General features: G+C 49.8%; 1 protein-coding gene across 2 annotated transcripts in view; it reads right to left on the bottom strand.

Moving 5' to 3' along the window:
• Positions 1–17,680, bottom strand: part of LOC123752012 (protein Shroom) — a 428,159-nt gene that overhangs the window by 393,849 nt on the left and 16,630 nt on the right. For both annotated transcript variants that reach the window (XM_069332265.1, XM_069332274.1), the window contains exon 2: positions 650–1,594. In XM_069332265.1, the coding sequence (XP_069188366.1) occupies positions 650–1,594 (945 nt within the window). The remainder of the gene's footprint in view (positions 1–649; positions 1,595–17,680) is intronic.

Here is a 17,680-nt window from a genome sequence, read left to right as displayed (position 1 = left end):
AACAAATGGGCATTGTTTCTTTCACCCTGATGCCCCCTGTTCACCTAGCAGTAAATAGGTACCTGGGAGGTAGACAGCTGCTACGGGCTGCTTCCTGGGAATGTGTAACAAAAAGAAGGCCTGGTCGAGGACCGGGCCGCGGGGACGCTAAGTCCCGAAATCAAGATAACCTGAAGACGAGTTAAAATATCGGAGATATATATAAGTAGGAGCTACTAAGAACGTTGTTCCACTGAGACACGACACTTGTTAAACCTGAAGAACCTGGTCAGCTTGTTACCTTGTAGACCATTGGTCCAGCCCCTGAGATCATTGTGTGTTAACGTACACCAAGACTGTTAATGGGGTTGTTAGTGTGTATCTTAACGATATTACTAGTTCATGATTTAATTGAGTTAAATATCGGTCAGTGCCTCAGGCACTACCATCACAATCCATCAATGCCCCAGGCATTGCCCCAGGCTGGTATATATATATATTTTTTTGTCAACGGCACCTGTGGGTTCCTGCTTCCCTCCCGTCTCGGGACTGTCCAAGTACCGTCACTCAAGACGTTCTCAACTGTCTACTTAAGTTTACCTTTCAATAACGTGTATTGCTGAGTCGGCAAAGTTGCCATTGCAAGGGATCCAAGAAAGGAAGTACTTACCTTAACATGTTGGGCGTGAGGCGACGAGTGGCATCGTGGAGAGTTGAAGGGGAGTCGTGGGCGGCGGCGCCCGTGTCGAGGAGCGGCGACGGTGGCGCCAGCTCCGACTCCGGCGCCAGGGTGACGTCATCGCCGTCACCCTCGGAGTAGAGGTCAATATTGGCGTAGTCGCTCTCGCTGTAGTGAGACGTTTCGTACCCCGAGTCCTTCGTCAGCTTCCTGGCGGAGCGGCGCTCCCCTCGGTCCAGGGGGCGCGTGTGCGCCTCCGTCTGCACGCCCTCCACGGTCACGTGACCCACTCCGCCATTTATGAGTCCCTCATCGCTGGATAAATGAGCGGGTAGGTTCTCATAGATGTTCTCATTTGTGTTTTCTGGCGAGGGTGAGTGAGGAGGGACGTGGGGAGAGGCGGGGGCGTGGGGAGAGGCGGGGGCGTGGGGCGAGGCGGGGGCGTGGGGCGAGGCGGGGTCGTGGGCGTGCGGCGAGGCGGAGGCGGGGGCGTGGGGCGAGGCGGGGGCGGGACTGGAACATTCTAGTAGCGAGGGAGAGTGGTCATGACGGTCGAGACGTGCCCGCGCCTCCTCCCTCAGCATCTTGTTATCGTGGTAGGAGTAGCGTCGCCTGCTGTTGTTGGTCTTCTCGCAGAAGCTGTGGCTCCGCTCCTTGTGAGGAACGGGGCTCACGGAGCTGTTCAGCTCGCGCTCCGAGGTCCAGTTGTTCTTCTTCTTGAGGCCCTTGCCCTCAGAGTGGTAGTGGGGGTTGGCGCGCGAGAGTCGCGGCTCCGACGTGTCCCGGGGTCGCGCCCCATTCGCGTCGTCGTCGCGATGGCGCGCGAGGGAACGCAGGAGCCTCGCGGCCGATGGAAAACGCCCACTTTCCCGCCTTTCCGGCACGTGGCGTCCGGTTCCGCCATCACGCCCGTCCTCGCAATTCTCGCGGCTACTCCTGCAATACAACAAAAATATATATTAGATTTCCCACGTCAATGATGCAACTTGCAGTAAGTTGCTCAGTCACGGCGTCCCGTGACGGCACCAAACATGACATAAAAAACATGTGGGAAATGGAAGCCCGTTCGTCTAGTCACAACTAAATCATTGACATTGTAAAATATGGCTCCTATATTATATAAAAATATAAAACAAATATAAAATATAATATAAATAGTTATAAATATATATAAATAGAAAATAGAAAAATAAATTATATATATATACATTATATATATATAATATATATATATATATATATATATATATATATATATATATATATATATATATATATATATATATATATATATATTATATAAAATACATGAAAGAAAAATAGTATATTACTATGAAATCAAATAATACAATAATAAAATAATAAAAATCGCAATAAAATTTGCAGTCTTCAAGTACTTGAAGAACACACTTTGAATCACAGAAAGTGATTCCGTCTGTATTTACTGTCCGGGCAGCCAGGTGTGGCGGCGCCAGGTGTGGCGGCGCCAGGTGTGGCGGCGCCAGGTGTGGTGGTGTAGAGGTCAGCCCGTTGTTTAGCCTGACACTGGTAGTCTGAATGCAAGTATTGTTTCTATATAAAATCAACAGGCTGTTGCACTCCATCCGGTTGACAACTGGACCGAGCCGTTGGTGTAGACACAGTGCTCGCCAGAGCTTACAGTTTTGGATAGAGTAGAAACAGGGGTAGATTGAGAAAGAGTAGATTTCATAGGGTAGAAATAGCCTAAGCGACTCGATCCCTTTGAGATGTAATTTATTGTCTCCATAAATGTCCTTGAACTTGCTAGAGCAGGCAACTGTTTCAAGCGTAACTGCTCTAAAAAGATTAAGAGTCTCCTTACATTTCTTGCTAATGGGTGTGTGTGAGATACTTGAATAGTGGGTGAATACCCTCTTTTTGTATTGACACATTTAGGTAAATACAAGTATATGCCTTTGTGCAGCTGCCCTAGACTATATGAAGGAGTAGTGTGTGTGTCTAGAACTAGTTACGTAAAGCTAGAAATCCCCATCACAGAGGATGGTTAGTGACAGAGGCATGTGATCATTAGTGTGTAGTAACACTTGGTGGGCCAGTCAGAGGCTTAGGGCCCGCGCAGGAATATTCCTTCAAAAGAAAAGAAACTTGCCTGCACTGGCAAAAGTCAGGGGGCCAGATTCACGACGCAGTTACGCAAGTACTTACGAACCTGGGGGGCCAGATTCACGACGCAGTTACGCAAGTACTTACGAACCTGGGGGGCCAGATTCACGACGCAGTTACGCAAGTACTTACGAACCTGGGGGGGCCAGATTCACGACGCAGTTACGCAAGTAATTACGAACCTGGGGGGGCCAGATTCACGACGCAGTTACGCAAGTACTTACGAACCTGGGGGGGCCAGATTCACGACGCAGTTACGCAAGTAATTACGAACCTGGGGGGGCCAGATTCACGACGCAGTTACGCAAGTACTTACGAACCTGGGGGGGCCAGATTCACGACGCAGTTACGCAAGTAATTACGAACCTGGGGGCCAGATTCACGACGCAGTTACGCAAGTACTTACGAACCTGGGGGGCCAGATTCACGAAGCAGTTACGCAAGTACTTACGAACGTGTACATCTTTCCTCAATCTTTGACGGCTTTGGTTACATTTATTAAACAGTTTATAAGCATGAAAACTTGCCAATCAACTGTTATTGTTATAAACAGCCTCCTGGTGCTTCGGAGCTCATTAACTGTTTAATAACTGTAAACAAAACCGCCAAAGACTGAGAAAAGATGTACAAGTTCTAAAGTGCTTGGGCAACCGCTTCGTGAATCTGCCCCCCAGGATGAACTCAAGCGACAATGAACTCTACGGGAAGGCCACTGGCAGCTTCTGCCCCGCACCACAGAAAACGTTCACCAACTTTCCGCGAAATGCAAAAGATTTTTCCTCCAATCTTCACCCGCCCAACGGCACTCTAAGAGCTGCTACGAAGCTGGCCAGCTAATAAGTCCCTCTCCTACACCATTTCAAGTCCTTCTCGTAATGCTGCAATAAGACTTGCTTAGCATTTTACGTGTGTGAGAGAAACTGAGCCGGCGAGTTTAGCTTAGTTTGCGTTCCCTCCCTTCATGGTGGTTGCTGTTGCTGTTGTTGTTTAAGATTCAGCTACTGGGAACTAATAGTTCAAAGTAGCACGGGCTATGGCGAGCCCGTGATGGACTTACCTGGCACAGGAGCGGGGCTGAAACTTGCTCGCCCTTCATGGGTAAACTGTGGTATTTTAAACCATGCTCTTCCCCGCAGGATGGGGGGGGGGTAGGGGTCACTATTATATTATCTCATTTAATGGGGCGAAATTTGTAACAAGTCATGGCCGCCCTATTTTTTACCTTTTAATGTCCTGTTTGTTATCCGTTAAATTAGGAAAATTACTAACTTATTTAAGTCCTTGTTATTCAGGGTAAGTAGAACGAAGTAAGTACCTTTATTAATTATTATTATTATAGCCTAGGTAAAAAGCCTAGGTAAAAAGGCTAGGTAAAGTGAGAGGCCAATATTAAGTCAACATACTGGAATACTACGCTGATTGAATATTGTGTTCTGTGCTCACATTCTCTTTAATTAGAGGTGGTGAAATATCCGACCTAGTAAATAAAAGATCCTTTACTACTGGTCTAGAATTAGTAAGGATTTGAAACTGATCTAAATTTAGGCCTCCTGATCTGCAGCCAGCAATTACAACTTACTAGAATGCGTAACATTCTCAAGACAAAAGGAAGAGAAAAGACCTTTACTCCTCATAATTCCAAGAGGCACACACACAAGCACGGTAACATCAGCAGCATATGCGACGCTGGTAAACATCAGAACGTCATTTAGACACTAAAATTAAGGCACTTTCGAATGAATTTACACAGCCTCTGTTAGATCAATATTTTAGTATGCAGCACCGGCCTGGAACCTTATATCTTGTGAAGCAAAAAAAAATAAATTTAAAGTACAAGTGCTTGCAACAGTATTAGTGCCAGAGCTAAGAGGGTTAAGGTATGAGGAAAGGTTTAAGGAACTAACCCTCACAATCCTGCAGGAGAGAAGCAGCAGAAGGGAACATGATCACAACATACAAAATACTGAGGGGGAACTGAGACGGTGAACAAGGACAGGCGCTTTAAGGTGGGAGAAAGTAGGACGAGAGTGGAAGCTGGAAACACAAAAGAGTCGAAGAAATGTGTTAGGAAATCCTCGAACCCTGTACGGGGTGGTCAACATGGAGGGAATGCAGTGAAAAGTTGTGGAAGTCACTTTCATTCACATGTTGAAGGCTTCACGTTCACATTCTTCACGTCAGGCTTCATGCTGAGGCTTCAAACCTCAAGCTTGATACTACGCCCAGTCCCACCCTATGGTGAAGTTATTGTCTCTTCACGCCCCTCAACCCTACTCTTCACGCCCCCTCAACCCTACTCTTCACGCCCCTCAACCCTACTCTTCACGCCCCCTCAACCCTACTCTTCACGCCCCCTCAACCCTACTCTTCACGCCCCCTCAACCCGACTCTTCACGCCCCCTCAACCCTACTCTTCACGCCCCCTCAACCCGACTCTTCACGCCCCTCAACCCGACTCTTCACGCCCCTCAACCCGACTCTTCACGCCCCTCAACCCTACTCTTCACGCCCCTCAACCCGACTCTTCACGCCCCTCAACCCGACTCTTCACGCCCCTCAACCCGAGTCTTCACGCCCCTCAACCCTACTCTTCACGCCCCTCAACCCTAAACTTCACGCCCCTCAACCCTACTCTTCACGCCCTGAGCTGTTGCCTCTTCTTGGCCGCCGCCCCGCGCCTGGAGGTCCCCCAGCAGCAGGTCCCTAAGCCTACCTGCTACTTTACTACTTATTAGACTCACTCTAAAGTAGCTTGCCACCTGAGCAAGCTGTTCTCGCGTACAGCTTTCCAACACTTTCATCGCCTGGCTTGCTTTAAAACCAGACTCAACAAAAAAGTATAACATCACAAAAGTTAAAGTATACCCCCAACGGGTATAACCAGGCTAGTAGCTGAGATATAGAGAGCTACACCTCACTGCCCAGTATAGTCACTAATAGTTAAGTACTCATAGGCAAGCACCATCACCTCCACTTTATGATATTTTTTAATGTATAAAAAAAGACTCACAACTAACCCAACAGGACATGAGTAAGGCGGTTCAGCCTGCCTCACGCCTCACACCTGTTGTTTTTGGGTTGGGGGGGGGGGGGGGGGGGAGGCACAGGGGATGGAACAAGTTTAGAAATGGGAAATACAGTGAGAGTTATGATAGGTGGCGGACTGTCCGCCCTGCTGACACCAGGTGTGGGAGGGGGTTGAGAGCTAAAGCTTGCTCGCTCTTATCAAGGAGGTGGGTGGGTGGGGGTGTGTGAGAGAATGTGTGTAAGAGAGTGTGAAAGTAAGTGAGTGAGTGTGAGTGTGTGTGTGTGTGTGTGTGTGTGTGTGTGTGTGTGTGTGAGAGAGAGTAAGTGAGAGAGAGAGAGAGAGAGAGAGAGAGAGAGAGAGAGAGAGAGAGAGAGAGAGAGAGAGAGAGAGAGAGAGAGAGAGAGAGAGAGAGAGAGAGAGAGAGAGAGTGAGAGAGAGTGAGAGAGAGTGAGAGAGAGTGAGAGAGAGAGAGAGAGTGAGAGAGAGTGAGAGAGTGAGAGAGAGTGAGAGAGAGTGAGAGAGTGAGAGAGAGAGAGAGAGAGAGAGAGAGAGAGAGAGTGAGAGAGAGAGAGAGAGAGAGAGAGAGAGAGTGAGAGAGAGTGAGAGAGAGAGAGAGAGAGAGAGTGAGAGAGAGAGAGAGAGAGTGAGAGAGAGTGTATGTGTGTGTAAAGTTCTTCACGTGTATTTCAACACACATGACTGTCTATAGATGAATACTGAGCAGTATTCACATGTACACACTCCGATGATGTCACACATAATTGATAAGCTGTTTAAGGCTATTTATATTATTATTAATTCATTGATTTATTTTTATTATATTTACTTAGTTATTTTTAAGAGGGGAGGAGGGGTTTTCTGATCATTATTTCATCTTTATTAATAGTTTAGGGTAAAGTAAAAGGGGTGAGAAGTGGGGGTTGGGGCGGGGGTGTAGGTGGAGGGTTGGGGGGGGGGGGCGGGTGTGTAGGTGGAGGGTTGGGGGGGGGGCGGGGGTATAGGTGGATAAGGATAAAAGGGGTTGAAGAGCACAGCTGATAAAGAAAAGCGAAGTATGAGGGGAATAGAAAAGGGTGTCGAAGACGCACCAAAAGGAGGAGGAATAGGAGATGAAGGCTCGAAATTGGAGGGAGCGTGGAGGGGATGGAGGGATAGTAGAGGGATAGTGCAGGAGAGGCGCGAGGCTAGACAAGACCCGAGGCAGCGTAGCAGACACAACTGGAAGTTGGGATAGTTAGTGGTGCTGTAAGTACTATCTCATTTATTTATGCACCCTATCCCATGGGCGGTGGTAGAAATGGTTATACACGGGATGGGACACTTTTAAAGTGTTATCCCACCCTCCAAGCTGGGGGACCCTCCAAGCTGGGGGACCCTCCAAGCTGGGGACCCTCCAAGCTGGGGACCCTCCAAGCTGGGGGACCCTCCAAGCTGGGGGACCCTCCAAGCTGGGGGACCCTCCAAGCTGGGGGACCCTCCAAGCTGGGGGACCCTCCAAGCTGGGGGACCCTCCAAGCTGGGGGACCCTCCAAGCTGGGGGACCCTCCAAGCTGGGGGACCCTCCAAGCTGGGGGACCCTCCAAGCTGGGGGACCCTCCAAGCTGGGGGACCCTCCATCACACCCTCCAGGCTGGCCTCCTCCAGGTAAACAAGAGCCATGGTTGCCCTCCCCAAAATAGTACACACCACTTGAACCTGAATATACAAGACTTCACCCCTTCACCCCTCCCCCCATGCCCCCTCCCCACCACCAGCCCCCCTCCCCCCACCACTATAGATAGTGGGGGGGGGGGAGGGACAAACACAATTATTTCAATGAAAACTAATTACTTCACTACAAACGTTGTTTAACCTATAATATACTGGAGTTTAACTTGTGAAGCCGTTTTGTGGTTATCTTGAGGTTATCTTGAGATAATTTCGGGGCTTTAGTGTCCCCCGGCCCGGTCCTCGACCAGGCCTCTACCCCCCAGGAAGCTGCTCGTAGCAGCTGTCTAACTCCCAGGCAACTATTTACTGCTAAGTAACAGGGGGCATCAGGGTGAAACACACATTTTGCCCATTTGTCTCCGCCTCCACCGAGGATCGAACCCCGGAACCTCAGGACTACGAATCCGAAGCGCTGTCCACCTAGCTATCAGGCTCCCCCTGGTTATTCTTTCCCTTTATCACCCCACAGATCGAGTCTGTCGGGGGGGGGGGGGGTGGTGGTAACTATCCCCTCCTGCAAGTTACGGGATAGTTAGTTACCCTGCCATCAGTTCGATCCATAACGAACACAACCTGATGTACTTTAAACCAATGGTGGCTCGCTGGAGTGTCGTGAAATTCCGTTTTCCATTCGTGGGGCCTCTGTCGAGTTACAGCCCCGCTCCTGTGCCAGGTAAGTCCACTACGGGCTCACCATAGCCCGTGCTACTTGCCCCGCTCCTGTGCCAGGTAAGTCCACTACGGGCTCACCATAGCCCGTGCTACTTGCCCCGCTCCTGTGCCAGGTAAGTCCACTACGGGCTCACCATAGCCCGTGCTACTTGCCCCGCTCCTGTGCCAGGTAAGTCCACTACGGGCTCACCATAGCCCGTGCTACTTGCCCCGCTCCTGTGCCAGGTAAGTCCACTACGGGCTCACCATAGCCCGTGCTACTTGCCCCGCTCCTGTGCCAGGTAAGTCCACTACGGGCTCACCATAGCCCGTGCTAGTTGCCCCGCTCCTGTGCCAGGTAAGTCCACTACGGGCTCACCATAGCCCGTGCTACTTGCCCCGCTCCTGTGCCAGGTAAGTCCACTACGGGCTCACCATAGCCCGTGCTACTTGGCACTTTTAGTTCCCAGTAGCTGAATCTAAAAACAACAACAGCGTCTCTGCCGCGTCCTGTTAAGTCCATCTCCACAGCGCCAATATCCTGCCAAACACGGCGGGCCCCGTTGGTCCAAAGGTGGTCCAAAGGTGGTCCAGATGTAGAGACAGTGAGTGTGGTGCCCTGGCGGAGGCAGCTTCACCAGCAGTGGCCTCCATAACCCTCCAAGTGAGTGAATTAGTATTAGCTAATCAGCGGCTGCACTTGTTTATACGCGTGATTGACTGAGTGAGAGAGAGAGAGAGAGAGAGAGAGAGAGAGAGTAACACGGGTTAGGTTCTCTCTCTTTACTTCTCTACCTTCTACTCCCTCTACCCGTATTCTTACTTTTTTATTCTCTACCAAGGGACTCCAAAACTTTTACCAAAGCCAACTCCACGCCACGTGGTCCTAAGACGATTGACCGACTTAGGATTCTACACCCAGTATGACGTGACCTAGGCTCTGAGCAAAACCCTAGAGTCGCCTCTACGCTGCCACCACCAGACCAGCTACACAGAGCAATGATCGAGGTCTGGATCGATCACGCTAATTAATGAACCTTGGGGCTTGATCCCCACTAGTAGTTTATAACCTCGGAAACTTGAGTGTGGAATAAATTACACGGTAATGATAATTCCGATTCGATGTTTGAATCGGCGCCCAATACAACTCTGCCTCGTGTGGACCACGTGACCAGGACAAGTTTACACATAAAACACATGGAAATAATGAAATGCAAAATATTAACAAATTTAATTTATTAAAAGAAAACTAAAACAAAATCTAAATATGTTCACTCCCTATCACTTTAACACTCCCTACTTGACCTGAATGGCAAATGAGAAGACTATCCCTATAATTAACAATAGCAACTATACCTTGGGCGACCACAGCTCTAGATGTTGGGCTGGTCTTGGGGAGAGGTAAGATGGTTGGCCTCTTATCCCAGCTGCTCCCGTTTCCACACTGATCTCTCCCTTGTCTCGTCTACCCCAGACAGAACATTGTATCCTTCCGCCTAGTCAAAGTTTTACAAAGTTACTAGCCAGGTTTAAGTTATAACAATTAACCTCTGTTGTACTTAATTGATCCAGACTGGTTGAGTTATTTTACTGAAATTAAATTACACAAACATCTACGGCAGAGCTGTTCCCGATCACAAAAATGGTCATTAAAACTTTGAGAAATCGTAGACCTGTCAACCCTGCTGACCTATGACCGCCGGTCACTCCGCCTTACAAGTTAGATCTGATTCGTGACGTCACTGATGGTGACTTAAACTCAATAATTAGAATACTCTTGATATTGTATCCAGTACTATTATACCATACAATTTTAATGCAAAATGAATAAAGGCTAATTTTCTCTAAATTACTGAATACTATAGGATGATTCATTATACGCAGCTATGAACAAAGCGTTGGTTATTTCTACCGCGAATCCCCTGGGGTCAGGTCACCATGCGGGCTCAGCTTCCCATTCTCTTGTCGATAAACCACTCTGGATAATTCTTACAACAGCCTAGTTTGTTACAAGAGAGAGAGAGAGAGAGAGAGAGAGAGAGAGAGAGAGAGAGAGAGAGAGAGAGAGAGAGAGAGAGAGAGAGAGAGAGAGAGAGAGAGAGAGAGAGAGAGAATATAAAGTGAAAAGAGAGAGGAAACAGATGGAAATTTCTTATTATTTGCTCTTGGTAAACTTTGCGTCCAGCCCGTGACCTGCTTGCTTGCTTGCTTGCTCGCTTGCTTGCTTGCTTGCTTGCTTGCTTGCTTGCTTGCTTGCTCGCTTGCTCGCTTGCTTGCTTGCTTGCTCTCTCTTTGTTTTCAGCGTTTAATAATCACTCACAATCTTGTGTGTAGCTTTTTACTTCAATAGAACCACCACCACCTCCCTACAACCACCACCACCACCACCTCCCTACAACCTGTCACCACCACCACCACCTCCCTACAACCTGCCACCACCACCACCACCTCCCTACAACCACCAACTTGACAATTACCACAAAAGCCATAGACCACTACCACCACCACCCCCCTACAACCACCACCACCATCCTCTACAACAACCACAACCACCACCATCACCCTGTACAACAACTACCACCATTACTGTTGTAATTACCAGCAACGCTACCACCACCACCCCCCCAACACCTTGTGGCCTGCCCAGTATGTGGGTTTTTGCCTGTTTCACCCCAGTGGGGGAAAGTTGCGTAGCGGGCCTGCTGGAGGTCGTGCCCGGGGCCCCCAGCCTGCCTCCCCCCACCACGTGTAAGGGGGTGTGGGAGGGGGGGGGGAGGTGTGAGGGAGATAAAGGGGGGGGGGGGTAGGGAATAACTGGCTTACCTTAGCTGGTTGATTACCTGGTTGATGCCAACACCCACACATCGTGTCAGCGAGGCGGACAGCCCGCCTGCTTTCATAGCTCTCACTGTATTTCCCATTTCTATACTTCCCTTCACCTATGCCTCTCCTTCCTCCTTACTCCCCCCCCCCCCCCACAAAAAGAAGTTGGGTGGGTAGGAAAGTAGAGAGAGGGGGAGTAGGAGGGAAAAGGGGGGGTGGGGTGGGGGCAGAGAGGCGAGGGTTATATCTTGAGACGATTTCGGGGCTTTTAGTGTCCCAGCGGCCCGGTCCTCGACCAGGCCTCCACCCCCAGGAAGCAGCCCGTGACAGCTGACTAACACCCAGGTAACTATTTTACTGCTAGGTAACAGGGGCATAGGGTGAAAGAAACTCTGCCCATTGTTTCTCGCCGGCGCCTGGGATCGAACCCAGGACCACAGGATCACAAGTCCCGCGTGCTGTCCGCTCGGCCGACCAGCTCCCTGGGAAGGGAAGGGAAGGGTAAGGAAGGGTAAGGGAAGATAAAGACCGGGAGTAGTGAAAGATAAAGAAAGTGAAAACTTGTAAGGTCAGACTGGCAAGACGACCTTAATGAGGACGACCTTAATGAGGACGACCTCAATAAAGAGAACCAAGTCCCAGTTGTTTCAAGACAACATAGCCATTTTGAGAGAAAAAAAAGAAAAAAGAATTTTTTTTTCAAGATCAAAAGTGAACAGTTTGGTGAACACGTGAGTAGAGCACAAGAAGGGAGACACTTGGTGGCTGCCGAGGCACTCACCCTCTCACCCATCCAAGTCCAAGCCATTACAGTAATTACACCAAGTCCCTAAGCTAACTTCCATTTTGAGAGAAGAGTGACCCAGATTCTGAGTATTAGGAACGTCAAGGGTCTGCAATCAGCGTCTTAAGATGTGTAATGGCTGTTTTGAGAGTGTAATTACATCTCCGGTACACAGTTGACAAGATTGGCTTCCCTAGGATATGGCAGGATACTTATGCTCTCAATGGAGAAAGTAGCTTGGAGGATAGAGATCTATCCTCCAAGAAAGAAAGCATCTTGGAGGGTGGTCAAGGCTGTGTGTCTTTGGGGCTTGTTGGTATGGGGGGGATGGTGTGGGGGGTGGGGGATGGTGAGGGAGGGTTGTGGTGTGGGGGATGGTGAGGGGGAGGGTTGTGGTGTGGGGGGATGGTGAGGGGGAGGGTAGTGGTGTGGGGGGATGGTGAGGAGGAGGGTTGTGGTGTGTGGGGGGGGAGAGGGGATAGTGTGGGGGGGATGGTGTTGAACATGTGGTGCTAGAGTAATCCCTTGTGGATTATTTCCTAGTGGAAACGAGTATGGGAATTTCTTTATGTTCAGTTAAGGACGCTTGTCCCCTTTTACCCATTGTTTACCTCTTAATTGTTTGATGTTGAAGTCCCCCTCCGCCCCCCCCCCAATCACACCCCTTTCCCCCCCCCCCCTCCTCTATCTCTCACACCATTGATTGACAGTTGAGAGGCGGCACCAAAGACCCGAAGCTCAACCCCGTAAGCCCAACTAGACAACGACGACAACAACTAGGCGAATACAAACACACAAACCAGGTACCTGAACACTATGCCCCCCCCCCCCCCACACACCTTCAACTCGCTCATAAAGTGGAACACCAAAGTGCCGTAACCACAAGTGACGCCCACACCCCAAGAACACTGCTGAGGAGCTGCTGATTTGCTGCTGCTGCTGCTGCTGCTTCTGCTGCTGCTTCTGCTGCTGCTGCTGCTTCTGCTGCTGCTGCTGCCACCACTTGGGGTCAGGATGATACAACACAAGCCAGTGCCAGCCAGGATGGCGACGACAATGGCTGTAGCAGATCCCAAAGACCTCTTGTTACCCCCGAAGACCACCGTCCGGGGGGGGCGCTCAATTGACATAAAAGACCATCTAGGACGATCTGGCGGGAAGCCGCGGCGGCGAAGACATTCACAGACGCAACACGTCGACACGTCCGGCGCCGACACTTTTAAAGTCGTAGACGCTAGTGTTCTTACGACGTGTTCCCACGTGCCTGTCGACGGCGGCTGATGCCTCGTGCCGGTGAGAACTCTACAAGGAGCTTGGACAACACTCTCCTGGTGCTGATTGGCCCGGCGCTGTGGCCCGGCGCTCTGTGGCCCGGCGCTCTCATCAATCACTTTATTGACACTTGTGTCTGTGTTCTTGGCGGATTTGTCCGTGTCAGGTGTATGGGGATAGCGCAGGTGTGCAAGAAGCCAGGTGTATGGGGGCAGCGCAGGTGTGCAAGAAGCCAGGTGTATGGGAGCAGCGCAGGTGCGCAAGAAGCCAGGTGTATGGGGGTAACGCAGGTGTGCAAGAAGCCAGGTGTATGGGGATAGCGCAGGTGTGCAAGAAGCCAGGTGTATGGGGGTAGCGCAGGTGTGCAAGAAGCCAGGTGTATGGGGGTAGCGCAGGTGTGCAAGAAGCCAGGTGTATGGGGGTAACGCAGGTGTGCAAGAAGCCAGGTGTATGGGGATAGCGCAGGTGTGCAAGAAGCCAGGTGTATGGGGGTAGCGCAGGTGTGCAAGAAGCCAGGTGTATGGGGGTAGCGCAGGTGTGCAAGAAGCCAGGTGTATGGGGGTAGCGCAGGTGTGCAAGAAGCCAGGTGTATGGGGGTAGCGCAGGTGTGCAAGAAGCCAGGTGTATTGGGGTAGCGCAGGTGTCCAAGAAGCCCGACACGACTTGCGTAGTCGTCTCACGACTCGATAATGGTCCACAACCGACCGAAACGTCGTGTCTTCATTCCCCGCTGTGGGGGGTTGGGTCATCGTGAATTGTCTGGGATTTTTGATGTGGCTCCCGTTTTGATTTCTTCGCGTTTTACACACAAAAAATGCAAGAGCTTTGACGTGTCTTCAGTGAGCATCACGGTGTTTCCACTCACAAACAAATCCTTGTATCGTTTGCAAAGGATGACATTGTACTATAGTTTGTGTCCTTGTCTGACATGGGAATGGTACAAAAACACTGGAGCAAGCACAGTACCTTCACGGTCTAAGGTCTTCACAGTGGGTAATCTGGATATTAGTTTGACTATGACATTCTGGGTTCTCTTTGTTAGGAGAGGAAAGATTCATCATCCGACTTTGCAAATAAATTTTCCTGGGGCCAGATATACACGAAGCTGTTACACAAGTACTTACGAACGTGTACATCTTTCCTCAATCTTTGACGGCTTTGGTTACATTTATTAAACAGTTTACAAGCATGAAAACTTGCCAGTCAACTGTTGTTATTGTTATAAACAGCCTCCTGGTGCTTCAGAGCTCATTAACTGTTTAATAATTGTAAACAAAGCCGATAAAGATTGTGAAAAGATGTACAGGTTCGTAAGTGCTTGCGTAACCGCTTCGTGAATCTGGTCCCAGGTGCGTATTTTGTGTGTAGTAACACCATGGTCACACCTGTCGGAAGCTTTTGTGAAATCTGTGTATATTACCTGAGTGTTTTGGTCGACTTCCATGGCAGCTAAGGCCATGTCTTAGTGGTCTAGTGAGAGGCAGGAGCGGGCCACCTTTCCAAGCACCCTCCCAGCAGGGCCACCTCTCCCAGCACCCTCCCAGCAGCAGGCACAGGTCAAGCGGGGTCAGACCACTAACCTCTTGTCCACAGACACACCCCCTCCAGACCCCACTGTCCATGAACATAACTAGCAGAGTCACTCCTCTGCTCCCCTTCTCCAATAGGTTAATGAACTGATACCGAAGGGTCACTCAGTGTCCCCGTCCACTGCTGCAACGACTGGTAAAGGTCGGACTTGAACGAGGGGTCACAGGGGTCACAATGTTAGGCCTTTCACTGCCAAAACAACGGGACTCCACCCACACTCTTCAAGTCCCGTCCAACCACTGGCCTTACTCCGGAACAAGACCACATCTCTGGATATAGCGTAATGGTGTCGCTCCGTCGCTACACTCGCCCGTCGTCAAAGTATCTGATAGATAATATATCAAGTTTTGTGCATTACTAAATTACATTGTATGTACGTAGACTATACGGGGTATTAACTGGTTGTTTCTGTATGTGTCTACACACGTACACACACACACACACACACACACACGTATACACACAGGTGGAGATCAGAGGGGCAGGACACCTGAGGTGGAGACCATACATCACAAGCATTTTAGAACGAGTTCGAGTCCTGGAAGGGGGCGTCAAACCGTAACTAAACTCCCTTGTTCGTCCAGCAACAATTGGGCATCTGGTTGTTAATCGATTAGTGCACCGTGTTCCAGTGACAACTAGTAAGGTATGACATACCATGAGCTATGGGAAAGGAAAAGCTGCCAGCCTGCTAACAGGAGTCAGCAGGCGTCTGCTCCTGTACACACCTGTGTACAAAATATTCTGCCCCACCTGTACCTCCCATACACTCCCCCACACCAACCATACACTCCCCCCACACCAACCATACACTCCCCCCACACCAACCATACACTCCCCCCACACCAACCATACACTCCCCCCACACCAACCCCACACTTCCCCCACACCAACCCCACACTTCCCCCACACCAACCCCACACTTCCCCCACAACAACCACACACTCCCCCACAACAACCACACACTCCCCCACAACAACCACACACTCCCCCACACCAACCACACACCCCCCCACACCAACCACACACTCCCCCACACCAACCACACACTCCCCCACACCAACCACACACTCCCCCACAACAACCACACACTCCCCCACAACAACCACACACTCCCCCACAACAACCACACACTCCCCCACAACAACCACACACTCCCCCACACCAACCACACACTCCCCCACACCAACCACACACTCCCCCACACCAACCACACACTCCCCCACACCAACCACACACTCCCCCACACCAACCACACACTCCCCCACAACAACCACACACTCCCCCACAACAACCACACACTCCCCCACAACAACCACACACTCCCCCACAACAACCACACACTCCCCCACAACAACCACACACTCCCCCACAACAACCACACACTCCCCCACAACAACCACACACTCCCCCACAACAACCACACACTCCCCCACAACAACCACACACTCCCCCACAACAACCACACACTCCCCCACAACAACCACACACTCCCCCACAACAACCACACACTCCCCCACAACAACCACACACTCCCCCACAACAACCACACACTCCCCCACAACAACCACACACTCCCCCACAACAACCACACACTCCCCCACAACAACCACACACTCCCCCACAACAACCACACACTCCCCCACAACAACCACACACTCCCCCACAACAACCACACACTCCCCCACAACAACCACACACTCCCCCACAACAACCACACACTCCCCCACAACAACCACACACTCCCCCACAACAACCACACACTCCCCCACAACAACCACACACTCCCCCACAACAACCACACACTCCCCCACACCTACCATACACTCCCCCCACACCTCCCATACACTCCCCCCACACCTACCATACACTCCCCCACACCTACCATAAACATTATTTCATTACATCCACAATTTTATATGTAGAAAAGTGGGCACTTTTGTGTATACACTCCCCACAGTGTTGAGAGTATTGTGGACAACAGGGAATATACTTCACACGCACCAAGCCAACTATTCACCGGTAAATAGGAAAATCGAACACAAGTGTCCGATCAGTCAGGTTGGAACATGTATGTGGTTACAAATTTGTTTGCGACGAATACAGAAATACAGTTACATCTGCACTGCATCATCTCATAATACAGCCAACAGCTGTCAGAAATACAGTTACATCTGCACTGCATCATCTCATAATACAGCCAGCAGCTGTCAGAAATACAGTTACATCTGCACTGCATCATCTCATAATACAGCCAACAGCTGTCAGAAATACAGTTACATCTGCACTGCATCATCTCATAATACAGCCAACAGCTGTCAGAAATACAGTTACATCTGCACTGCATCATCTCATAATACAGCCAACAGCTGTCAGAAATACAGTTACATCTACACTGCATCATCTCATAATACAGCCAACAGCTGTCAGAAATACAGTTACATCTACACTACAAATATAATATGTTTGCTCAATAAATAAAACTCTCATCTTCAACGTAGAGAGCTTCAAGACCCGTCAGTATTCAGTGCATAAATATTATTATATTTGATAAAGAGCCGAGATAAGCGGTCACTCATGAGGAGAGTAAGACATCTGGGTTTTGCGTGAGGGAGTTAATGAGTGCCGGAGCTCCGTGAGGACCGCCTCACCAATGACTTAAATTATCTCCCCAAAATTATATACGATCTGGCCCAGAGAGCGAGAGAGCCATGGTTATGCTGGCCAGAACTAACACCTCACCATCTAAGAAGATTATTCGGCATCTTATCTCTCTCTCTCTCTCTCTCTCTCTCTCTCTCTCTCTCTCTCTCTCTCTCTCTCTCTCTCTCTCTCTCTCTCTCTCTCTCTCTCTCTCTCTCTCTCTCTCTCTCATTCTCTCTCTCTCTCTCTCTCTCTCTCTCTGGGCTACAAGAACCAGTAATAATATTAATAATAATATAAAACACATACAGAGAACACGATACAGTGGTTACTAATGTGTAACAAAGATACATATTTAAGAGTCATTAGATAGTAT

This window comes from Procambarus clarkii, chromosome 4 (assembly GCF_040958095.1).
Source record: "Procambarus clarkii isolate CNS0578487 chromosome 4, FALCON_Pclarkii_2.0, whole genome shotgun sequence".
NCBI lineage: Eukaryota > Metazoa > Arthropoda > Malacostraca > Decapoda > Cambaridae > Procambarus > Procambarus clarkii.
This window is presented reverse-complemented; position numbering and strand designations above follow the sequence as displayed.